Source organism: Schistocerca gregaria, chromosome 3, assembly GCF_023897955.1.
Source record: "Schistocerca gregaria isolate iqSchGreg1 chromosome 3, iqSchGreg1.2, whole genome shotgun sequence".
In the NCBI taxonomy this organism is placed as follows: domain Eukaryota; kingdom Metazoa; phylum Arthropoda; class Insecta; order Orthoptera; family Acrididae; genus Schistocerca; species Schistocerca gregaria.
In genome coordinates this window covers 393,006,806-393,033,541 of record NC_064922.1, presented here as the reverse complement: position 1 = coordinate 393,033,541, position 26,736 = coordinate 393,006,806, and the positions used below count along the sequence as shown (strand labels likewise).

At 43.1% G+C, this 26,736-nt stretch overlaps 1 protein-coding gene across 1 annotated transcript in view; it reads left to right on the top strand.

The window, feature by feature from the left end:
* Positions 1-26,736, top strand: part of LOC126354826 (monocarboxylate transporter 9-like) — a 92,218-nt gene that overhangs the window by 48,790 nt on the left and 16,692 nt on the right. The window contains exon 6 of the mRNA XM_050004769.1: positions 10,429-10,559. Within this exon, the coding sequence (XP_049860726.1) occupies positions 10,429-10,559 (131 nt within the window). The remainder of the gene's footprint in view (positions 1-10,428; positions 10,560-26,736) is intronic.

Genomic DNA, 26,736 nt, shown 5'->3' with positions numbered 1-26,736 from the left:
GTACTCTTACACATAAGTTAAGAGATCTTCGAAAGAAAAGAAAACTGTAGTTTAACGTAATGTTGGTAACGTGGTTATAAGAGTCGTAACATTGACTCATATTAGGCAGGTTTTTTATCCTTTCGCAATGGAATCACATCGTCATATGCACCTTAAATGTCTTAAAATCTTCCACGGCCACCAAACAACATGTGACACGACGATAATTAGTGTTCTGGAAGTTCCTTGTCAACATTCTGTATTCCAGGTGAGACGGTGATAATGAGGTTTCTCCAGTATCGCAAAAAGTGTCAGTAGGATGCGTGGTGCCAATACAAGGAATAAATTAGGCACATGTCTCGCCTGGGTTGTGTCAGTATGGCTGGTAGCAGCACCTTCCATTTATGCACAAATAATTTATGGAGAGTGACATCGCTGGTGGTGTTGTTAGCGCTGCACGCCTTCCGGCTAGAATCGAGCGAGGTGACGCAAAGGCAAGACACTGGATTATAAAGAAGAAAGGCTAGAGTTTAATGTCCCATAGCCAGTGAAGTCATTAGAGACGGAGCACAATCTCATATTAGACAAGAAAGTGGATGAATATCGCCCTCGTTATTTACAGAGGAACTATCTCGGTATATACCTTAATCGATTTAGGGTAATAACCGAAAACCTACATTTGGATGGGCTGAAAAGGGTCTGAACAATAGTACTCCCGAAAGCGAGTCCACTAACCCTTGTCCCATCTCACTCGGTACAGGATTCGTATTTGGTAGGACGGCCATCCATCTACGTCTACAGCTACACCTACTATGCAAGCTAACCTGTGGTGCGTGGCGGAGGGATTCCTGTACCACTATTTGTCATTTCCTTTCCTGTCCCACTCGCAAAAAGAGCTATGGAAAAACGGTTGTCTATATGCCTCCCTATGAGCCCCAATTTCTGTTACCTTATCTTCGTAGTCCTGACGCGCAGTGTTTGTTGGCTGTAGTAGAATAGTTCGGAATTCAACTTCAAATGGCGGTTCTCTAAATTTTCTCAATAATGGTTCTCAAAAAGAACGCCGGCTTCCCTCCAGGGATTCCCATTTGAGTTCAAGAATCATTTCCGTAACGCTGACGTGTTGTTCGAACTTGTTGTTGTTGTTGTTGTTGTTGTTGTTGTGGTCTGCCACTGGTTTGATGCTGCTCTCCATGCTACTCTATCCTGTACAAGCTTCTTCATCTCCCGGTACCTACTGCAGCCTACATCCTTCTGAATCAGCTTAGTGTATTCATCTATTGGTCTCCCTCTACGATTTTTACCCTCCACGCTGCCCTCCAATGCTAAATTTGTGATCCCTTGATGCCTCCGAACATGTCCTACCAACCGGTCCCTTCTTCTTGTCAAGTTGCATCACAAGCTCCTCTTCTCCCAATTCTATTCAATACCTGCTCATTAGTTATGTGATCTACCCATCTAATCTTCAGCATTCTTCTGTAGCACCACATTTCGAAAGCTTCTATTCTCTTCTTGCCCAAACCATTTATCGCCCATGTTTCGCTTCCATACATGGCTACACTCCATACAACTACTTTCAGAAACGACTTCCTGACACTTAAATCTATACTCGATGTTAACAAATTTCTCTTCTTCAGAAACGCTTTCCTTGCCATTGCCAGTCTACATTTTATATCCTCTCTACTTCAACCATCATCAGTTATTTTGCTCCCCAAATAGCAAAACTCCTTTACTACTTTAAGTGTCTCATTTCCTAATCTAATTCCCTCAGCATCACCCGACTTAATTCGACTACATTCCATTATCCTCGTTTTGCTTTTGTTGATGTTCATCTTATATCCTCCGTTCAAGACACTGTCCATTTCGTCCAACTGCTCTTCCAAGTCCTTTGCTGTCTCTGACAGAATTACAATGTCATCGGCGACCTCAACGTTTTTTATTTCTTCTCCATGGATTTTAATACCTTCTAAACATTCAAGGTAGTGTCTGTTTGTTCTATATCGTGTCTCCCTACCACTTTCGCGCAACGACGCTCTGAGCGTGTTTTTTAGGGAATTGACTAGTTTGAACCTGGGACCTCTTGATGGCAAGGAGACGCCAGACCACACATGACATGTAGAATTCAGAAGAGTTCAGTGAGACAAGCGATGATATAACCAAATACTAAATGATCTCAGCGTCAGCGCCACTGCACTCCCTGTAAAAGTATCTTAATACTAACTAAATTTAGTGGAAGGGGTTCAAAGTTTTCCTATTTTTTAGTTAGCTGGTAAAATAACGTCGAAAAAGCAGTTAAGTTTACCATTGGAAATTTTATTCTACTCACAAAACATTGTTTATAAATTGCACTATTGTTAAAAGGAAACGTTTTAATACAGGATGGTAAAAACCAACTGCGTTCAACAAAAATGTGAACGAATATTCCCTGAATGGGTTTCCTAGTTCTACAATCGATCGAAGGATGACCTATGCCATATCACATCTATAATCTAGGTTTAAATTAAGTTTCACGAAAGAGAAAACCTATCAAAATGGTCTACAGTGACCCTCAATTATCTTTAATAACTTATCTAACTTGTCGTAAATTACAGTGGCTGATGTGGCTTCTCAATAATTATATCACAGAGAAATCATCGCGTTTCAGATTTTTACTTCAAGTGGCAAATGTGAACACCATGAGTTTTAATTAACGATCGACACTAGTATTACGCAAAAAGGGGTTGTAACAGATGAGACTTCTGCAGTTCTGAGTGAAGCTTCATGCGCTGTTATGCGGCATCGCGTGCGTTCATTACCTTGTCGGTGTTCGTCAGGGGGCTGCGGCCGGCGCAGCTCCGCTCACCTCGCCGTCTCGGAAGCAACTCTCCCCTAACTTCTCCTTACTACAATTTACCGAATTTGGTTTAAAAAAAACTGTCTGGCTGTGTTTTCATCTGACCAATCAGGGTCTCAATGTTAACCTTAAGCTCTGCCTACAAAAATTCTGTCTATCCAATGAGAAACGTTATACTTTTCGTGGTGGGGCAATGTTTTTAATGTTTGCAACGTAACAGAGACGCTAAAAAGTCTCACGCTAAAACGTGCAGCTGGTGTGGTCCTTTTAGCGTTATCGTAAGATCTATACTGTTCTTCTGGAGGGCTCTATCTTTTAACAATGGCTGGTGGGTGGTCCTAACGTAACAGAGACGCGAAAAAGTCTCACGCTAAAACTTGCGGGTGGTAGTGTACCTTTTTGTGTTATCGTAAGATCTATACTGTTTTTATGGAGGGCTCTAGCTTTTAACATGGGCTGGGGGGTGGTCCTTGACGTAACAGAGACGCGAAAAAGTGTCACGCTAAAACGTGCGGGTGTTGTGGTCTTAGCGGTAGGCTGGCGACGTGGGTGTCCAGTCCGTCCCTTACCGTAGGGCCTTCTACCTTAACACGGTTCTGGTCTCGGCTTCTGTTCTCGTTTCTCCCGTCAAAACTGCGTCGGTCTCACGGTGGGAAGGTACGACATGCATTTAGGCATTCTTGTGTGGTATTCCAGATGCTCACTCGTTACTCGTATTACTTTGGTTAATTTAATGTCACGATTTATTCGGAGCTATATGACATACTACTGGATTTGCTTATCATGTCAGGGTTTTCATGGAGGGTGTTGGATTTGCCTGACACCTTACAACCTACTCCGAATTTTTCTTTTGTTTCCTTTACTGCTTGCTCAATATACAGATTGAATAACATCACGGAGAGGCTACAACCTTGTCTCACTCCCTTCGCAACCGCTGCTTCCCTCTCGTGTCCCTTGACTCTTATAACTGCCATCTGGTTTCTGTACAAATTGTAAAAAGCATTTTGCTGCCTGTATTTTACCCCTGCCACCTTTAGAATTTGAAAGAGACTACTCCAGTCAACATTGTCAAAAGCTTTCTCTAAGTCTGCAAATGCTAGAAACGTAGGGTAGCCTTTCCTTAATCTTTCTTCTAAGATAAGTCGTAAGGTCCATATTGCCTCACGTGTTCCAATATTTCTACGGAATCCTAACTGATCTTCCCCAAGGGCGGCTACTACTAGTTTTTCCATTCGTCTGTAAAGAATTCCCGTAAGTATTTTAAGCTGTGGTTTATTAAATTGATTGTTGGGTAATTTTCACACCTGTCAACAGCTGCTTTCTTTGGGATTGGAATTATTATATTGTTGTTGTAGTCTGAGGGTATTTCGCCTGTCTCATACATCTTGCTCACCAGATGGTAGAGTTTTTTCAGGACTGGTTCACCCAAGGCCGTCAGTAGTTCTAATGGAATGTTCTCTACTCCGGGGGCCTTGTTTCGCCTCAGGTCTTTCAGTGAACTGTCAAACTACTCACTCAGTTTCATATATCCCATTTCATCTTCATCTACATCCTCTTCCATTTCCATAATATTGTCCTCAAGTACATCGCCCTTGTATAGACCCTCTATATACTCCTTCCACCTTTCTGCTTTCCCTTATTTGATTAGAAGTGGGTTTCCATCTGAGCTCTTGATATTCATACAGGTGGTTCTATTTTCTCTAAAGGTCTCTTTAATTTTCCTGTAGGCAGTATCTATCTTACCCCTAGTGAGATAAGCCTCTACATCCTTACATTTGTCCTCTAGCCATCCCTGCTTAGCCATTTTGTACTTCTTATCGATCTCAATTTAGAGACGTTTGTATTCCTTTTTGCCTGCTTCATTTACTGCGTTTTTATATTTTCTCCTTTCATCAATTAAATTCAATATTTCTTCTGTTACCCAAGGATTTCTACTAGCAGTTGTCTTTTTACCTACTTGATCTTCTGCTGCCTTCACTACTTCATCCCTCACAGCTACCCATTCTTCTTCTACTGTACTTCTTTCGCCCATTCCTGTAATTGTTTCCTTATGCTCTCGCTGATACTGTACAACCTCTGGTTCTTTCAGTTTATCCAGGTCCCATCTCCTTAAATTCTCACCTTTTTGCAGTTTCATCAGTTTTAATCTACAGTTCATAACCAATAGATTGTGGTCAGAGTCCACATCTGCCCCTTACAATTTAATGCCTGGCTCCTAAATCTCTGTAGTACCATTATATAATCTGATACCTTATATATTTCCAGGATTCTTCCATTTGTACAGCCTTCTTTTATGATTCTTGAACCACGTGTTAGCTATGATTAAGTTATGCTCTGTGCAAAATTCTACCAGACGGCTTCCTCTTTCATTTCTTCCCCCAAACCATTATCACCTACTATGTTTCCTTCTCTCCATTTTCCTACTCTCGAATTCCATTCACCCATGACTATTAAATTTTCGTCTCCCTTCACCACCTGAATAATTTCTTTTATCTCAGCATACATTTCATCAATTTCTTCATCATCTACAGAGCTAGTTGGCATATAAATTTGTACTACTGTAGTAGTACTCCCACTTTTTTTATTCATTATTAAACCTACGCCGGCCGGAGTGGCCTAGTGGTTCTAGGCGCTTCAGTCTGGAACCGCACGACCGCTACTGCCGTAGGTTCGAATCCAACGTCGGGCATGGATGTGTGTGATGTCCTTAGGTTAGTTAGGTTTAAGTAGATCTAAGTTCTAGGGGACTGATGACCTCAGATGTTCAGTCCCATAGTGCTCAGAGCCATTTGAACCATTAAAACTACTAGTGCATTACCCCTGTTTGATTTTGTATTTATAACCCTGTATTCACCTGACCAAAAGTCTTTTTCCTCCTGCCACCGAATTTCACTAATTCCCACTATATCTAACTTTAACCTATCCATTTCCCTTTTTAAGTTTTCTAACCTGTCTGCCCGATTAAGGGATATGACATTCCACGCTCTGATCCGTATAAGACCAGTTTTCTTTCTCCTGATCACGACGTACTCTTGAATAGTCCCCGCCCGGAGATCCGAACGGGGGACTATTTTACCTCCGGAATATTTTACCCAAGAGGACGTCATCATCATTTAACCATACAGTAAAGCTGCATGCCCTCGGGAAAAATTACGGCTGTAGTTTCCCCTTGCTTTCAGCCGTTCGCAGTACCAGCACAGCAAGGCCGTTTTGGCTAGTGTACAAGGCCAGATCAGTCAATCATTCAGACTGTAGCCCCTGCAACTACTGAAAAGGCTGCTGCCCCTCTTCATGTACCACACGTTCGTGTGGCCTCTCAACAGATACCCCTCTGTTTTGGTTGCACCTACGGTACGGCCATCTGTATCGCTGAGGCATTCAAGCCTCCCCGCCAACGGCAAGGTCCATGGTTCATGGGGGGGGGGGGGGGGGTGTTCGAACTTATAGGTAACAAATCTAGCAGCCGGCACCTGAGTTGCTTCGATGTCTTCCTTCAGCTCAGATTTAGGTTACTCGTTCTAAGCGTATTGTCAGAAGAAAAAATTTAGAAACTAAAAAATTTTGTGTAGAGCAACATATGGAAGCATGTGCCACTGAACTTAAAGTAAATGATGGCACTTTCATAATTGTAACAGTGTATAGGTCCCCCTCAGGGAATTTCCAGCTATTTCTAGAAAACTTGGATGCTTTGTTGTGCTATCTGTCAGACAGGGGGAAGCAAATTATCATTTGTGGGGATTTCAATGTTGATTCCCTGAAAGAGTGTAATAGGAAGAATGACCATTTAGTATTACTCAGTTCTTTCAATTTGAGCTCCGTCATTGATTTTCCTACTCGAATAACAAAGAACAGCAGTACATTGATAGATAACTTTTTTATAGACCAAGATAAGTTTAAGGACATAAATGCTTATCCTGTTGAGAATGGTCTTTCAGATCATAGTGCACAGCTTGTTACAGTACATGACATAGCTCCATGCAGTATAATAAATCAGACTTTCAAAGCAGTGCGTTCAATTAACAATATAAATATTGCAAACTTTAGGGAAAGCCTACAGCAGCTAGACTGGGATGAAGTGTATAAGGAACCCGATGCAAACTTGAAATATAACCCTATTTCACAATACATTTTTAAGGGTATTTGAAAATTGTTTTCCCAAGAAAATAGTTAAACATAATTCCAAGAAAACATATAAAAAACCTTGGCTAACTAAAGGAATAAGAATATCTTGCAACCGCAAAAGAGAACTGTATCTAACAGCAAGAGGGAGTACTGACCCCGAAATTTTTCAATATTATAAAAACTATTGTGCGGTACTAAGAAAAGTTATTAAAAAGTCCAGAAGCATGTGTATCATGTCTGAGATCAGTAACTCTGATGATAAAATTAAAGCAATTTGGAATATTATTGAAAGGGAAACAGGGCAACGAAGAGCACAGGAAGACTTTAGTGCAATAAAACTGAATGACAAGTGCACTAACAAACAATCAGAAATTGAAAATATTTTGAATAATCATTTTTTAAATGTTGTGGAGAAAATAGGATCTAGATCTTCACTAGAAGAGGCAAGGCTATTAATAGAAGAGGCCATATCTGCGCAGTTTGAAACAACTGTAATTCCACCAACCTCTCCCTCTGAAGTCAGTAAAATAATAAACTCACTGAAAAGTAAAAGCTCTTACGGAATTGATGGCATTTCCAGCAAAGTACTTAAAGCTTGTTCCCCACAGATAAGTAGGATTCTCAGCCACGTATGTAATAGCTCTTTGGAACAGGGTGTTTTCCCTGATAGACTGAAATATGCCATTGTAAAACCATTGCATAAAAAGGGGGATACGTCGGATGTCAACAACTACCGCCCAATCTCTCTTCTGACAGCTCTATCAAAAATTTTTGAGAAAGTAATGTATTCAAGAGTAGCCTCCCATATTTGTAAAAATAAAGTACTAACAAAATGTCAGTTTGGTTTTCAGAAAGGCTTTTCAACAGAAAATGCTATATATGCTTTCACTGATCAAATATTAAATGCTCTGAATAACCGGACATCACCCATTGGTATTTTTTGTGATCTCTCAAAGGCCTTTGATTGTGTAAATCATGGAATTCTTTTAGATAAGCTAAATCATTATGGTTTGAGTGGGGCAGTGCACAAATGGTTTAATTCATACTTAACTGTAAGAATGCAGAAAGTTGAAATAAGTGGTTCGTGTAATGTTAAAACAACAGCTCATTCCTCAAACTGGGGTGCTATCAAGCACAGGGTCCCACAGGAATCGGTCTTAGGTCCTTTACTGTTCTTGATATACATTAATGACTTACCATTCCACATTGATTAAGATGCAAAGTTAGTTCTTTTTGCTGATGATACAAGTATAGTAATAACATCCAAAAACCAAGAACCAAGTGATGTAATTGTAAATGATGTTTTTCACAAAATTATTAAGTGGTTCTCAGCAAACGGACTCTCTTTAAATTTTGATAAAACACAGTATATACAGTTCCGTACAGTAAATGGCACAACTCCAGTAATAAATATAGAATTTGAACAGAAGTCTGTAGCTAAGGTAGAATTTTCAAAATTTTTAGGTGTGGCCATTGATGAGAGGTTAAACTGGAAGCAACACATTGATGGTCTGCGGAAATGTCTGAGTTCAGCTACGTATGCTATTAGGGTTATTGCAAATTTTGGTGATAAGAATCTCAGTAAATTAGCTTACTATGCCTACTTTCATTCACAGCTTTCGTATGGCATCATATTCTGGGGTAATTCATCGTTGAGTAGAAAAGTATTCATTGCACAAAAACGTGTAATCAGAATAATTGCTGGAGCCCACCCACGGTCATCCTGCAGACATCTATTTAAGGATCTAGGGATCCTCACAGTAACCTCACAGTATATATATTCCCTTATGAAATTTGTTGATAATAATCCAACCCAATTCAAAAGTAATAGCAGTGTGCATACCTATAACACCAGGAGAAAGGATGATCTTCACTATGCAGGGTTAAATCTGACTTTGGCACAGAAAGGGGTAAATTATGCTGCCACAAAAGTCTTTGGGCACCTACCAAACAGCATCAAAAGCCTGACAGATAGCCAACTAACATTTAAAAATAAATTAAAAGAATTTCTAGATGACAACTCCTTCTACTCATTGGCTGAATTTTTAGATATAAACTAAGTAAAAAAAAAATTAATCATTAGTGTCATGCAATATTTTGTGTAATGTAATTTCTTGTACAGACATCTTTTATTAACCTGACACGTTCCACATCATTACGAAGTGTCGTATTCATGATCTATGGAACAAGTATTAATCTAATCTAATCTGGCTTAGTTGTGGAGTATCCTTGCGGGCATCCGCGTCTGTACTGAGTCGAGCGCGGGACACGGTACTCCTTTGTTGTGTAGTGTGTAGCTCTTCATGTAGAAGCATTGTTAGTATTCAGGTTGTAGTTTTGCTACAAGTGCTATTACAATAAAGCGATGACATATGGAAATGGTTCAGAGGAAAGTGCGTCAAGAGCAGTGGCGTTAATAACGTATTTATGTATCCTCTCGTTGCGTATCGCATAGCATTGATCATCCGTGCCGTGTTCGGTCTCCAAGAATGAACAAATGTGAATCAGTAATACTATTTACCACAAAAATGTGCAATCATGTGCCAATGATTTGTAGCGAGCGTGAGAACGTGCGTTCGATCATCGCGTTCCGCATCATCAACCATCAGCCACGCCGCGACGGTTACACGCACGCTCGTACAAGTGAGAACTCAGAACTGAAAAACTAACTGTACGAACAGTGTTATATCATTACAAGGAGGACGATTACCAGATATCTGTATGTGTGACGAGCGTAAGAACTTTCGTTCGATCATTCGGCTTCCGCATCATCAACAATCACCCGCGTCGTGTCGGTTACGCGTACGCTCGTCCGAATGATATTTTGGACTGTTAATCATCAATGTTGTTAATTGGGATAACATTTACGATTTAGAGTGTAAAGCTGTAAACAGTGGAACCTGTGGTTTCTATATCATCTCAGAATATAGATGTTCATACCAGACATAGGAGAGTGTTGTGTTTTAACGTTGAGTGGCTCCCCTAAACCCGCTTGCATAACCCGATAGATAATTTCAGGCAAGCCAGCAGCAGTGTGGAGCAGAACAGTACGACCGCCGCGGGGTTACCAGGTACGTGGTGTGGACAGGACGCACGGTCAGGAAAAGCAGGAACGACACCACCAGTTTAAGGTACCCCCCACCCAGTTGTAACCTCGGGCGTGCTACATCGTGGTTTCCTTACAGAGATTAAACCCAAAGTCGGGGAGGCGCATCTCCACGTCCGTCTCCGTCCATTTCCAAAGTAATGACAGGCTTGTAAGGAGTCTCTGATGTGTCAGATGATTCACCCCTCGATCCAAACTTCGACTCACTCGTGGAATGGACGCTTCCCTACAGCTCATGGTTCTACTGCAAAGGGCAAGACATCTGACCGCATGGCTTCCCTGCGTGAGAGAAGGTGAATCTGACCCTTTACTCTGGATGCAGCGCAACCTTCGCAGCTTAATCAGCTACTACTGAAACGCCTTGTGTGTGTGTGATGTATTTTTGCAGGAACAGCGGCGCAGCAGCAGCGTAGCAAGGGTTAGCGACGCCCTCCGGCGTCCGCGCATCTCTATCGCCAGCTTCAACAGCATCCCTTTCCCGGAACAGGCCATGCAGTCGACGGAGAACCAGTCCAAAAGGTTAGAGTGCTCTTTCTTCTCATTGGTACATGTCATGAGGAAGAAATAATCAATTGATGACACAATCATAAGAGACTAACATGAACGGAAGCCTCAACAGAAGTATATCCACAAGAAAAGAATAGATTGCGTTTGACTATAAAATCGGTGAACAAACATTAGAAACTGACTGATGTCAAGTACCGGGGAGAATTTGTCCAGAGCACTTTAATGTGTAACAACTACGTACTATTTGATATATCCTTAAAAGTATTCAGACACCCCCAAAAACATAATTTTTTCATATTAGATGCATTATGCTGCCACCCACTGCCAGGTACTACAAACCAGCGACCTCAGTAATCATTAGACATCGTGAGAGAGCAGAATGAGCGGTGCGCGGAACTCACGGACTTCGAAGGTAGTCAGGTGATTGGGTGTCACTTGTGTCATACCTCTGTGCGTGACATTTCCACACTCCTGAACATCCCTAGGTCTACTGTTTCCGATGTGATAGTGAAGTCGAAACGTGAAGGGACACGTACAGCACAAAAGCGTACAGTCGGGCCTCGACTGTTGACTGACAGAGACCGCCGACAGTTGAAGAGGGTCGTAATGTGTAATTGCCAGACATCTATCCAGACTATCACCCTGGAACTCCAAACTGCATTAGGATCCTTGGAAAGTACTACGACGGTTAGGTGGGAGGTGGGAAAGGTTGAATTTTATGGTCGAGTGGCTGCTCATAAGTCACACATCAAGCCAGCAAATGCCAAACGACGCCTCGCTTGGTCTAAGGAGCATAGACATTGGACGATCGAACAGTGGAGAAACGTTGTGTGGAGTGATGAATCACGGTACACAAGGTCGCGATCCGATGGCAGAGTGTGGGTATAGCGACTTCCCGGTGAAAGTCACCTGTCTGCGTGTGTAGTACCAACAGTAAAATTCGCATGCGGTGGTTTTATGGTGTGGTCGTGTTTTTTATGGATGGGGCTTGCACCCCTTGTTGTTTTGCGTGGCACTATGACAGCAAAGGCCTACATTGATGTTTTAAGCACGTTCTTGCTTGCCGCTGTTGAAGAGAAATTCGGGGAAGGGGACTGCATCTTTCAACACGATCGAGCACCTGTTGGTAATGCACGGCATGTGGCGGAGTGGTTACACGACAGTAACATCCCTGTAACGGACTGGGCTGCACAGAGCCCTGGCCTGAATCCTATAGAACACCTTTGGGATGTTTTGGAACGCCGACTTCGTCCCAGGCCTCAACTACCCACATCATTACCTCTCCTCAGTGCAGCACCCCGTGATCAATGGGTTTCCATCCCCTATGTACCGTTTCAGCACCTGTTCGAACTCATGCCTCAGAGAGTGGAAGCTATTGTCAAGGCTAAGGGTGGGCCAGCTCCATACTGAATTCCAGCATTACCGATGGAGGGCGCCACGAACTTGTAAGTCATTTTCAGCCAGGTGTCCGGATACTTTTGACCACATAATGTATATCTGTGTGTGTGTGGGCGTGTGTTTGTCACTTCTGTAGGTCATCAGGTGCTTTTTCTCTGATGTTTCGGATGTAGCGGGAGTCAGCCCCAAACAAATCGTGCTCACCTCGTCTTTTATAAAAGATGCCCTGCGTCGAAGGAAAACGCCTGTTTGTTTCCCATTACAAATAAAACGATTTTTAAATCACAATTTTACGTGTAAATTCTATAGAGTGGTCCGAAATTAGTCCAGTGCATTATTCATTTTATCCGTATGTATTAACAGAAACGGTAAAACACGAAGAGTAATCAGTACTCCAGCAGGGACTGTGCAGCGCTTCTGCATGGCGGCAGTCAGTGTGGGGCAAGGCGGTGGAGTCGCTGCGGGAGTACTGGTTATTCCTCGAGCTTTACCGTTCCTGTTAACACACATCGATACAACGAATATCGCACTTGACTGATTTGGGATCGCCCTGTCGAAATAGCACGTAAATTTCCACTTAAGAAATGAATTTGTTTCAAACGTGTTGCAAACCGATGCTTTCCACCTACGCTGGGCGCAACATGAAAGACGTGATGAGCCGTATTTGTTTGGACAGACCCGAACTATACGTTGCAAAAAGAAAATTGCAAGTATCTGCTGAAACAACAGACACAATGTGCCTGACGTCTCTTAGGAGAGACTGTGTATATAATTAAAGGGCCACTTATTTGAAAGCTCCTAGCTGTCTCCCATTGCATGCGACGTTTAAAATTTGACTTTCTCTCTAACGGTGCACAAGCGTGTTGCCCGGTGACGTCACCTTCGGGCTCTGTGACGCTTCAAACAGCAAGATGTGGAAGAAAGGGCAGAGCTCAAAGTTCATGTGAATTGCGAGTTAATGATAATATCACATTGGCAGACTGTTTCTCACAGTTCTTTCCAACGCCACCGTGAACGTGTCAGACGATTGGAAGTTCGTCACACTTCGACTGTAATGCCTAGTGTGGATATCACGGGGAGCTATGTTTTGGGTGTCCCAATAAAATATGTTAGACACGCTGCTGTTCAGAATGAAACGAAAAGGCCCAAGAGGTGGCATAAAGGACATCATTTCCAAACATTTTGCGGTCGGAAATTTTGCGGTTCTCTAATTACATCGTGGACCTGCAACACCATTGCCAATTTTTCTCTTGTATACAGGGAGGAAGCAGTGGGGGCCGTTCGAACCATTGGAAGAAATTTGAATGGGGTCCAAAGCAGCAAAGAGTGTTTATGTTTTTTCAGCCTTCCTGTTCCCACCTATTTGCGACATGTGCAGGGGGGCTGCGACATTGAAGCGGGCGTGAATAAACCGACAGTGGGTGCCTTTATGACCTCCCAGTTTTGGCAACACTCTCTGTTCTACTTGCAAACCTTCTCTGGGCACCTGAAAAATGCCACTTTACGCAGGCAGGCCATTCACCGACATCTAAGCACCAGCAGGATAGGGAATCCTTTCGACACCCATCAGAGTTCGCAGGTGGACAGAACGCGCTAGTGCCAGACATTTCTGAAGGCTCTCCACACCAGTAGTATTACCTCTGTGTCTCTCCTAAACGTTGTCAATGCAACCTCTCCCAAGGTCACCGCCATACTCGCGACTGTAGGGCAGAAACGAGGTTCGTCGCTGAACACAATGCGATACCACTCACCAGCAGCGCTGCAAACGCAGTCATTTGTATTGTGGTGTTGGCGGTAACCTAGGCAGGGAACAGCAATTCCTTAAACCGTTACAGCTTGCCTTTGACTAATGGTATGGCGTGATACAGAATGTAGCACTTTTCCTGGATATCAGGAGCAGACGTGAAAGGGTTAGGATGTTCGTCATGCACAATACGTGATCCTCCGACTTGGTCTACCGGAAGTCTGACGACGAGTATGCCCACCCTATCGTTCCCAAGCAGACTAGGATCAGGTCACTGTCACATCAGACTGCCCCCCCTCTCCCTCCCAAATCTGAACTATCCGACCAAATGGAGACCCACAATAAGGCCCCTTTCAAATTCTCCCTGGTATTGATAACGGTATCCTACACAGGTACCTGGAACAACAATGTACTTCACGGTAATCACGATATATCTAAGGCACTTTATGCCTCTTAATATCCTACTAGGCCTGCTAACAACGTTAAACATGAAAAACACCAATTTACTTCGCTGGCCATTCTGCCTCTGACTGGGAATTGTAGTTCCACTCATTTACGTAGACACTGATGGCATGCATATGTATCAAGTTAGATTTACATCTTACCAGGTGTTCTGGATGCTTCACTTTTTTCGCAAGCAATTTACTTTGCTCTATATTGCGGTGTACTGCTGCGAAACAACTAATCTCTAAGCGGCAGTTTCTCTGCAGGCATCTTGAGGTCAGTGAACACTGAAAATTTTAAATAAACTGTGAAAGAAATACAGGTGTGTTGACACCATTGGAACTATGTAACTTGGCCGATCAATGTTACTAAACATGGCCGGTGAATTTCAGAAATATTGGTTTGTTCAGACTGTCATAGAATAAAAAGTGAGCAAAATCCCATTACACTCTAAACTTGCACTTTTCGTGACTGTATCTAGCCAATACCACAACACTCTCCAGCTAGTGTCCATTCCCATCTGATAAACAGATTACATGAGTGCTACTGTTTTTTCAACATCCGATCGGTTGCGAAATTAAAACCACAATGAAAATCCGATGACCCTTTCTGAGCGTATGTAGAGCACGTAAAGGTGCCTAGAACAGTAGAGAGTCCCGCCAAATACGAAGACCTTGCTGTCATTCGATTTCTTCATGTTGAGTGGTTCAGGCAGTCCACGTGATGTAACTTCCATGCATGACAGCAAAGTGTGGCAGTGGTGCAGTAACTTTCAATCAGGACGCATGTACTGTATGTTTATGACGCAGGCGATCAGTGAAGGAAGCGAGAGTCAACCGATGACCTTGTTCAGCGAGGATAATAGACGAATCGACAGAATCGCCGACGAAGGGCAATTCATGGGTGTGTGGGTGGTTAGTCTTTAACGTCCCGTCGACAACGAGATCATTAGAGAAGAAGTGAAGACGAATGTTGTCATCAGGCATCGTCCTTCATGAATGCTGGGTCGCACACTGCAGCAGCAACAAAGACGCTCACGCAGTGTTCTCGAAAGGGAGTGTTTGGTCACCCACCACACAGCCCGCACTTGGCTCCCTTTGATTTTCATTTCATTGCTCACATGAATGCGTGGATTTGATCGCAATATTTTCCCACAGACGGCGAGCTGCAGCCTAGCATAGATCAGCGGCGTAAAGCATAGGCTGCCTTCTCTGACGTGGGTTTTGGAATTTTGGTACGATACTCATACATATGTCTCGGAAGGAGCGGTGACTGTGTAGAAAACTACCTGGAAGGTGCAAGCGAATTTTTCAGATACAATATTTTTGATTTTAACTGTGATTTTCATTTCGTGACCGATCAGACCTCGGAAAAAATAGCCCTCATACAATAACAACTACTGCAACTGATAGTTTGTTCTCCATAAAGTGTAATCTGGCTTTTGATGTCACTCTCAACACATTTTATTTCATCGTATCAGCTGCCGGCACACAACAAAATGTGGACGAAAAAGAAGATTAAAGTTCACTGCTTCAAGGAAACAACATCAGTCCAAATACAGCGTCTGATTTTTGTTATATATATTACTTGTGAGAGAAATTATTGGAATGTGTTCTCGTCAGTCAAGTAGCCCGGTAGACTGACTGCAGGACAAAGGAATTCCCAAATAGGAATATGTAGAAAGAGATTTCCAGTTTCACAATCCACCTGATAATGAACTAGAGAATAATACTGAAAATCTTGATCGAAACCAGGGGATTAGACTTACTTTCATTAATTTTTGGAACGTGTGTGTGTGTATGTGTGTGTGTGTGTGTGTGTTCCTACTACAAAGCATCTAAACTTCAAATTCTGCTGCTTGCACAACTGAGAGCGCCAGCTCTATAATAGAACGCACACGTACTAACTTGGTCCGCACCTGCGCAGACTGCGTGTTAGCGGAGGAGACAGCAGTAGGGGTGGGGTCTCCGTTATTAACGAACACAGTGCGGTACGGAAGATGCTGTTCAACAGCTGAAGCTATGCATAAAATTTTATCTCATATAACTTGTAAGCCACAGCTCGCGAGCCTGCAAACTATTGTATTAAAAAGTTACGACAGTACACCAAATAATTCGATAAATTTTGACATTCAATGTAGAATTTAAGACTATACGACGATAGCAAAGTTTGAACTATGACCGAACACGAATTCAAGAAGGAAGTAGTCGACCTAGACAGACGACAGAACGTGAGGACCGAGCAATCGTCAGAGGGGCAATCGGAGCCCCGAGTTCATCATTATCATCGATCACACGTGCGACTGGTGCTTCAGTGACCACAATGGACTGCTCACAGAAAGGAGGCTGAGAGCAAGGCTCCATTTGCTCCAACTATCGTTGACCCTGTACACCAACAAGGCCGCACATTCGCCCTGGAATCTCAGTGACGGCAGTAGAATTGTCTTCGGTGATGAGTCCCGCTCCGAATCGAGCCCCTATGACCAGCGAAGACATGTCTCGGGACGCCCTGGACATCGGTGGGATACCAAGCTGGCTGGTGGCCTGCCGTACTGTCCGACAACCAGGTTCTGGGGTGGCACTTCATTTCATAGCAGAACCCCTTGGTTGTCGTCTTATATTTCAAAAAGATAATGCCCGCCCGCACACGCTTATATAAGTGCTTTCCAAATCATACCTTGGCCAGGAAGGTCGCCGAATCACACCCCAACTGAGAATAGGGGCATGGTGGGCAGGGCCCTACAACCAGCTCGGGATTTTGACCATCTAACGAACCAACTGCACAGAATTTGGCAGGACATCCTACAACCATTTCAATCAATACCAAGCCTAATAACTCATTCCATAAAGGTCAGAAGCGGACCAACATGTTACTGACTTCCTCTTCTTGTGAAGTTCTTTCACTTGAACAACTCGTTTAATTTTTCTGTAATTGCAATCATTTGTTTGTCTGTACATGTACAGCACATTTGGCGATTGTCGTTCCATTATGGTAAATCCATCGTGGTGTCTCGTTTCACTTGCCTTTGAGCTGCGGTTCTCAAACTTTGTGAGCTTCGGGCACATTTAAATGGCTGCAAATAATTGGACATACTAGTTACACATTTATGAGGAATATTTTACAACAGTCAATAGAGGAAAAAAATTGTGATAAAATAACAATTAAGTCACTTTATTTTGAATTTCGCATCCAGACATCAGAAAATACAACGTATATTATTAAAAAAACATAAATTATTACAATACGAACAAACAACTTTTGTATAAAAATATGAGAGAATCATGAAGCAGTAATTATCATCCAAATGCGACGCCCAAGCGCCGTGTTGCCTCTTACTCTGCCATGACGAAAGTCAAGAGAAACTATTAAATGAACGTACCGAATATTTTCGACACTACAGGGAGAATAAGCCACCTTATTTCCTTAACCAAACTGAACTATTCGACAAAACTTCAGGACTCGTTCCTTGTTATACCTCACGTGAAGTGAATAAAATTGAGTAGCTGCATGTTCTTTTATAATTGGGCGAATGTTTTCCTAAAATATTACACGGAGCACCCGTAAACGTACTAGGGCGCACCAGTGCGCCCTGGCGCACACTTTGAGAACCACTTCCTTAGAGTGTAAAGAATTCCTCAGTAGAATAGCGACAAAGAATCCAATAAACAAATTGGCAACGAAGGAAAAACACATCGATATTGCGCTGCCAGAAAGGAGTCTCGTGAAACAAAAATGTATAAAAGATGTACACTACTGGCTATTAAAATTGCGACACCAAGAAGAAATACAAATGATAAACGGGTGTTCATTGGGCAAATATATTATACTAGAAGTGACATGTGATTATATTTTCATGCAGTTTGGCTGCATAAATCCTGAGAAATCAGTACCCAGAACAACAAACTCTGGCCGAATAACGGCCTTGATACGCCTGGGCATTGAGTCAAACAGAGCTTGGATGGCGTGTATAGTTACAGCTGCCCATGCAGCTTCAACACGATACCAAAGTTCATCAAGAGTATTGTGACGAGCCAGTTGCTCGGCCACCATGCACCAGACGTTGTCAGTTGGTGAGAGATCTGGGGAATATGCTGGCCAGGGCAGCAGTCGAACATTTTCTGTATTCAGAAAGGCCAGTACAGGACCTGCAACCTGCGGTCGTGCCTTATCCTGCTGAAATGTAGGGTTTCGCAGGGATCGAATGAAGGGTAGAGCCACGGGTCGTAACACATCTGAAATGTAACGTCCACTGTTCAAAGTGCCGTCAATGCGAACAAGAAGTGAGAGAAACGTGTAACCAATGGCACCCCATACCATTACGCCGGATGATACGCCAGTATGGCGATGACGAATACACGTTTCCAACGTGCGTTCATCGCGATGTCGCCAAACACGGATGCGACCATTATGATGATGTAAACAGAACCTGGATTCATCTGAAAAAATGACGTTTTGCTATTCGTGCACCCAGGTTCGTCGTTGAGTACACCATCACATGCGCTCCTGTCTGTGATGCAGCGTCAAGGGTAACCGCAGCCATGGTCTCCGAACTGATAGTCCACGCCGTCGAACTGTTCGTGCAGATGGTTGACGTCTTGCAAACGTCCCCATTTGTTGACTCAGGGATCGAGAAGTGGCTGCACGATCCGTTACAGCCATGCGGATAAGATGCCTGTCATCTCGACTGCTAGTGGTACGAGGCCGTTGGGATCCAGCACAGCGTTCCGTATTACCCCCCTGAACCCACCGATTCCATATTCTGCTAACAATCATTGGATCTCGACCAACTCGAACAGCAATGTCGCGATAGAATAAACCGCAATCGCAATAGGCTACAGTCCGACCTTTATCAAAGTCGGAAACGTGATTGAACGCATTTCTCCTCCTTACACGAGACATCACAACAACGTTTCACCTGGCAACGCCGGTCAACTGCTGTTTATGTGTGAGAAATCGGTTGGAAACTTTCCTCATGTCAGCACGTTGTAGGTGTCGCCACCGGAGCCAACCTTGTGTGGATGCTCTGAAAAGCCAATCATTTGCATATCAGAGCATCTTCTTCCTGTTGATTAAATTTCGCGTCTGAAGCACGTCATATTTGTGGTGTAACAATTTTAATGGCCAGTCGTGTAGTAGAGTGATGTGTATGGATTTCTATGATATCGACAATGTATAATACACAACATACGTCATGCAGAAGTCTTCCGACATCTTGTTTGTTCAACTACCTAAAAGCGATATTTTCGTGGCCTTCTTCCGTGTTTTTCTCAAGCAATGTATCGTTGAAAAGTACAGGCGGTGAACAAAAACATGGAAACAACAAACGCGCAACACATTGCTGTGCCTAAAACGGTATAGGAAAACCGTTGGTGTTCAAAACAGCTTTCAGTCGTCTCAGAATGGATAAATGCAGGTCCCGTATGATTTTCAAGTATATCTTACACCGTCGTTCCTGCAACGGCAACTTCAGGTAACTATTATCTTTCTCTCCAAATAGACCACAAAGGCTGAACAATTTTGAGATCTGGTGATTTTAGGGGGTAGAGAAAATGTGACAGTTCATTCTTCAATTCCTGCAAGATGCGAACTGTTGGAAGAGGGGCCCTGTTTCTATAGAACACAGCCTTATCATTGGGGAAAAAATATTGCACCATAGGGTGTATCTGTTCAGCAGCATATCTTAGGCAGTAATGCGACGTTACAGAGTAACGATAGAGCCATGAAATATATGGTTGCCTCAATCGTCACCATACACCCGCCACGTTTCACTGTTGTCAGCGAGCAGTGTGCGTCGGTGGATGCCACATGTAAATTCGAGAACGTGGTTCTCTCCTTAGAAATAAAACCACATTACAGAAAGGTTGCATTGTGCCTCAGGAGAAGTCGTTTATACTTTTTATTTCATGAACAAAACAGACGTTGGAAGCTATGAGCAACAAGCGTCAACCGACTAAATTCCGTAGCTTTTTAGTTCAGATTTTTTGGTTTGCGTTTGGTTTCCGTGTTACGAGTATTTGGATCAGTGTGCGTGGTTCTGGATATCCAGTTCACCTTGCAGTGCCCCGCTTATGGAGCTTCCTACGCGATGATTTGATACTGACAGGATTAGCCAGTGCGATATTCAATTCTGGAGTGATTTTCCAGCTGTCGTCGTCTTATTTTTCGTCACTCGACACACGCTTTCGTCCATGATTTAACTTAGAGGATGATGTTTTTCCACTTTCCCTGTATGCGAGATAAATCTTCGATGTGGTGCCTTCTGAAACACCAAACACTTCGGCTGGCTTACAAAAGCGCCCCCCCCCCCCCCCCCATACGAATACCAACTTTCCCACGTTCGAATTCACTTAGCTCTTAAGTAATGCACACACAACATGACAGAACACCGTTCTGGCCGTAACTGACACGCACAAATGTATTGTGGGTACTGCACGGGTGCCGTTCGTTGTCAGATACGACAGCCTCACCCGAAGTGATGGGTAGCGTCTGCATTTATGTTCAAGCATGCATCGGTCGCGGTTTTTCCCGTACTTTTTTTCCAACACCTGTACTCGCTGCGACGCATTATTCGCTTTATAGAGCGACTGCAGTAGTCAGTGGTTCCTGCAAGCACAATTTTTAAAGAAATTTTTGCTTCCCCATTTGTCTCTTCCGATAAAAATTACACAGTATAGCATATAATCTCACGTGTCCGACAATGAAGGACTTTCCCTATTTTAGTGGTACGTTAAGACTGGTGTCATGCCATGTCATAAACAGACGGCAACTGGAGCACTTGAAGCTAGAGGCAGTCAACTGACGCGCACTTCCCTTGGGAACAGCGGGATGGACTCCTCCAGCGTTCAAGACGAGAAGGTGTTTATGCGCCGGTGCCCCGTTATTTTGCGCTAATGTGAACTGATCAGAGACAATCATTCGCGCTGGACAGTCTTCAGCTTCAGTAGAACAGCTGCTAGCCCACGGGGCGAGGCGAAAACTAAAAATACCTTTTCCAAATCGGATGAACAGTCCGGTTAAGGTTTTATGTAGCTTTTACTACCGTTTTGGTCGGATTCGGCCTTCTTAAGACGTAAACTAAAACACAGTAGACTACATTTGCTACAGGTGGTGTCAGATGGTGTGTATCATGGCGAACCAGTCATAACAGTTTAATGAAACATAGTCTTCACTATTTTGTTCATAATATAACAAAAAATGATGAACGACTCCTCTTGCGACACATTCCAACCTTTCTAAGGATAGCAGTGATGATGTTGGTAAACTAAACCCAAAAGATTTTTCAAAGCACTATGAATATTACGGGATAGAGAAAAACTAGAAAATATAATGCTGTGATCAAGGTTTTTTCAATTGTGCTGCTTCTATCAACCTCAAGACATTTATATATAATTGGTAGTATAGAATCATGCATAGACACCAATAAATTTCATTAAATTGCTTAGTAAACAAAACAAAAACCATAAAACAACTGATTCATCCAAATTTGGTGTCGAGTTCCATCATGGCATTTCGAGCGTCCATGAAATTTAAGATTTTACGTTAGCACAACTCACGTTCTTGACACCCACTACCAAAATACACAATAAGCCGTAAAAGTTATCTAACAAACGTTATATTTGTAGGAACCAACTACTGTACATACAGACCTTGTGATCAAACGTATTCAGACACCTGGCTGAAAACGACTTACAAGTTCGTGGCGCTCTCCATTGGTAATGTTGAAATTCTATATGGTGTTGGCCCATCCTTAGCCTTGATGACAGCTTCCACTACCGCAGCATATGTTCAGTCAGGTGCTGGAAGGTTTCTTGGGAACCGGCAATCCATTCTTCATCGAGTGCTGCACTGAGAAGAGGTATCGATGTCGCTCGGTGAAGCCTGGCACGAAGTCGGCGTTCCAAAACATCCCAAAGGTGTTCTATAGGATTCAAGTCAGGGCTCTGTGCAGCCACATGCCGTGCATTACCAACAGGTGGTCGATGGTGTATAAAGATTCAGTCGCCATCCCCAAATTGCTCTTCAACAGTGGGAAGTAGGAAGGTGCTTAAAACATCAATGTAGGCCTGTGGTGTGATAGTGCCACGCAAAACAACAAGGGGTTCAAGCCCCCTCCATGAAAAACACTACCACACCTTAGCACCACCGCATCCGAATTTTACTATTGGCACTACACACACTGGCAGATGACGTTCACCGCTCATACACCATACCCTAACCCTGCCATCGGACCGCAACCTATTGTACCGTGATTCGTAACTCCACACAACGTTTTTCCACTGTTCAGTAGTCAATGTTTACTTTCTTTACACCAAGCGAGACGTCGTTTGGCATTTACCGGGTGATGTGTGCCTTATGAGCAGCAGCTCGACCATGAAATCCAAGTTTTCTCACCTCCCACGTAACTGTCATAGTGCTTGCAGTGCATACTGATGCAGTTTGGAATCGCTGTGTGATGGTCTGGATAGGTGTCTGCCTATTACACATGACGACCCTCTTCAACTGTCAGCTGTCTCTGTCAGTCAACAGACGAAGTCAGCATGTACGCTTTTGTGTTGTACGTGTCCCTTCACTTTTTCACTTCACTGTCACATCGCAAACAGTGGACCTAGGTTTGTTTAGTGGTGTGGAAACCTCGAGTACAGATGTATGACAGAGTGACATCCAATCATCTGACCATGTCCGAGTTCCGCGGAGCGCCCCATTCTGCTCTCTCACGATGTCTAATGCCCACTGAGGTCGCTGATATGGAGTACCTGGCAATAAGTGGCAGCACAACGCACCTAATATGAAAATCGTATGTTTTTGTAGGTGTCCAGATACTTTTGATCACATAGTGTACATACAACGTAGTCCAATAGATTTGGTGTCAACTGGAAATAATAATAGTATGTGTCAACTTGTCTCCCAGCCATTGTAAACTGCTCTTAGTCCAATGGTTCAGTGGAAAATTGCGCTTAGCAGTGGAGCTACATCACTGGCAAATCGCCTATATAACCGGATAGAGCTCCCGTCAGGGCCTGTGAACTGTCGTAGGTTTAACGCTTTCGGTGGCTTCTCAAAGTTTTACGTTAGCTCCAGTGGCTACTTGGGCGTTCCTTTTAACAGACAACAAGGGTCTGCGAAGTAGTACGGACTGGCTAAATACACTCTTGCCGCACAGATGCTGCATGGAATCGAAGGTAAGTTGATATCGGTACGTCGAAAGCGCATCCGATGTTACACAATGCTGTCAGTAGAAGCCGAAGCTTTCGTTCAGAAGTTTGCTTTAAAGCAGTGAAGACTCTTGCAGCTGTGTTCCTCATAGTAACCGTGGCGTGCTGACAAAGTGATTCCGATTTGAAACAAAGTTATATGGCTGCTTGGTGCAAAGTGTTTAACTGAATAATTGAAGCTGTGCCTCATTCACGTTAGAAGTAAAGACTATCATAACAGGAACCAACGTGGTGTATCATTAGACGAAATATGTCTACGTTTAAAGAGTGTAGGCCGCAAATAGCTGCCAGGAAAGGAAAAACGAAATAAAAGCTCTGCGTTAATAACAGTATCGAGAAACAGGTGTTATTGCGGCCTTGAAGACACTTAGTGCTGGCAATGAGGATGTTTGCGTACTAGTAATTTTTGGCGGATATTGATTAACCATTGGCATGGATTCTTACAAGGGGACCGCGTTCACTCCTCACATCGATTTCGTCCAGATTTATGGTATTTGAGGGCCTTGGCTTGAAATGAAAGTGACAAAAGTGGGGGGCTTCAAATTCCCAAACTTTAAGAAAAAATAGAATTTTTGGCTCGGGTCGGGCGAAGTATGAGCCATTTATGGCAATTTATTTGCCAGCCGCTGGTTTGTGCAGCGAAAACAGTACAGAACGGTGACCCCGAAGGCCACGGGGTCGAGTCCCTGTGCGGAAATTTCTTTTACTTTGAGGTTTTACGTTACTTACATTGTAAATAACCCGAAATAATTCCCAATATATTTTATTTGTTACTATTAACATAAAAAGCGTGAAAAGGAAAGGTAAAGGAAAATTACGACTGAAAATTAATTTCTGAGGAGTGTACGTAATGCAGGTTTTGTAATGTTTAATGAGGTTCTGCAAAAACTGTACAAATTGACATGTGTTATCGCTGGTTTCAGACTTCCCATATAAATCTCGTATGTACGAGTCACGTCACCAGAGATTTGTTTGATCTTTTGAGACATAACCCATTTGCATACACTGTAAGGGTACGCGAGGTTTCTTAGTCCTTAGTCTTAGCTAAGACAATGCGAACTCTCCATCTCATTCTACAGGGGCAGCTTATACGAATGGTACCGTCAACTGAAAATGATTGGAAAAAGCACTCACTCTGTCTCCCTACCTGCAGTCCCTTTCAGGTATTTTCCCTGAAAAGCAAATCCTTCTTGCAACTCATTGACAGAAATACCTTTAATGGGTTGGTAATTGCCTACATGAAATGAAGCACACACTGTACAACTTTAAATATACGATGTGTCTTCAGAAATTATCGGACCATCATCTTTCCTGGGTAAATCTATAGAGCGCGAGAGAATTCCTTCGGTGGAGTTGTGGTGGGGAACAATGAATGCAGCCATGCCTTTGTTCCCGCCTACGGAAAGCGTCAGTCACTGGCAGCTGGCCTATGAGTGACGACGTATAGTGAGCGCTCGTCGGATTCCAGTAAGTTACAAGGGAAAGAAAGAAACTGAGGAGATATATTGCGTCAATTTTTACAAAAACGTGAGAATGACATTTTTGACCTGTTTTCGGAGAAGATGTCATGAACAACTCACGGAGAAAGGAATGGTACAACTTCTTAAAGTGTGGTAACAATATCATATCAACCGTTTTCTTCGACTCTCTTTGGGTGGTGAATCGCGAGTACGATCTACAAGGCAAACCACCCTAAGGGAGTACTGCCAGGCAGCTAATGGTCGCCCTTGTGACGCTGTCTGGCGCGAACGGCTGGATCTGCGAGTAGCCAAATCTTTGCAGACCCGTCGTGATAATGAACCCGTACATTCGCGCGTATCATTGACTTTTTGCTATTCAAAACTACGCCTTACAGAAGTGCTTCCAACATGGGAGGAGTGCTGCGAGAAGGATGTGCATTATCAAGGAGACTACTTTGAAGGGAATCAGAATTCTGTACTTCAAAATTAATAAATATGTTCCTGCCAACCAATGATTCGATCATTTTTGAACAGGAGAAACAACTCATAATACCCAAAATTGCTTCAACTGCTCAACGAAAACTAGAGTCTGTACTCCGGTAGATTCTCCCTAAGTACGTCATGTAGCATGACGAAGAAGTCCATACAACACCTGGTTTCCAAGGGTGTCTTCAAAGTAAGGCGGTCCGGTGGACCGGTTGCCTGGTGCAAGTCTTTTGAGTTGACGCCACTTCGGCGACTTGCGTGTCAATGGGGATGAAATGATGATGAGACGCAACAATAAATGAAAATTATATTAAATATCTAATACAGTTGCTGAATCTCTGGAGACGATTATGTCGACTATAGTGACAACTAACTATCGCTATTCCCTGTTGCACAGCTTTTGGATTATACTAATGATCAAGATGGTCAAGTAGGCTGTAAGTTCGTATCCATATGTCGGTACCAGGTAGATTCCATCATAAGAAAAATAAGTAAAACTTTAATGTGCTATTAGAATGACAAATTTAGTTTATAATTTCTATTCGAATCGTATATGACGTAGTAACAGGTAAAAGTATTTCCTTTATAACAACATCCAAGAAACTGCAATGATAACATTACAAAAATCATATTATTTTCTTGTTAAAATATGATAGGTAGAAAAAGGCAGCTTTTCTTCTTCACGAAACTAAAAGAACTATGTGTAATGTTGTCCTAGGACAGCTGATAATTTCTATGCAGCTTCCACTCAGCAGACTGCAGCAGCTTTAGATCATCTGCAGCAAGTCATACCCAAGCTCAACACGACAAGTACGGCTGTTCCCACGTCACATTACTCCCACTGCACTGAATCACTGAATGCAGCCTTGTGTTATCAGATTATGGTCCGAGCCTTAACGTGCCTTGTGCGCGTCCCTATTCTTCTAGCCGAGGCAGTGTAACATCAGCTGTTGGTTTTTTCAGTACTTGGGGCCACTGCAGCTATTTGCAGTTCACTGAACTCATCAGTGTCTACACGCTGACTGATGATGCTCTCCCTGGAAGCTACGCGCCAGGAGGTGCTAAGAGTGGCAATCTTTATCTTGGTAGAAGACAAAGTTCTAATATAGTGGTATTTTTCTCTCCTGGTAAGATCAATTTGTACAGAGTTGCAGTACATACGTATCTACTTATGATTCAGTTTCATTAAATTTTCACAATGTTTCTACATCTACATCTACATCCGTACTCCGCAAGCCACCTGACGGTGTGTGGCGGAGGGTACCCTGAGTACCTCTATCGGTTCTCCCTTCTATTCCAGTCTCGTATTGTACGTGGAAAGAAGGATTGTCGGTATGCTTCTGTGTGGGCTCTAATCTCTCTGATTTTATCCTCATGGTCTCTTCGCGAGATATACGTAGGAGGGAGCAATATACTGCTTGACTCTTCGGTGAAGGTATGTTCTC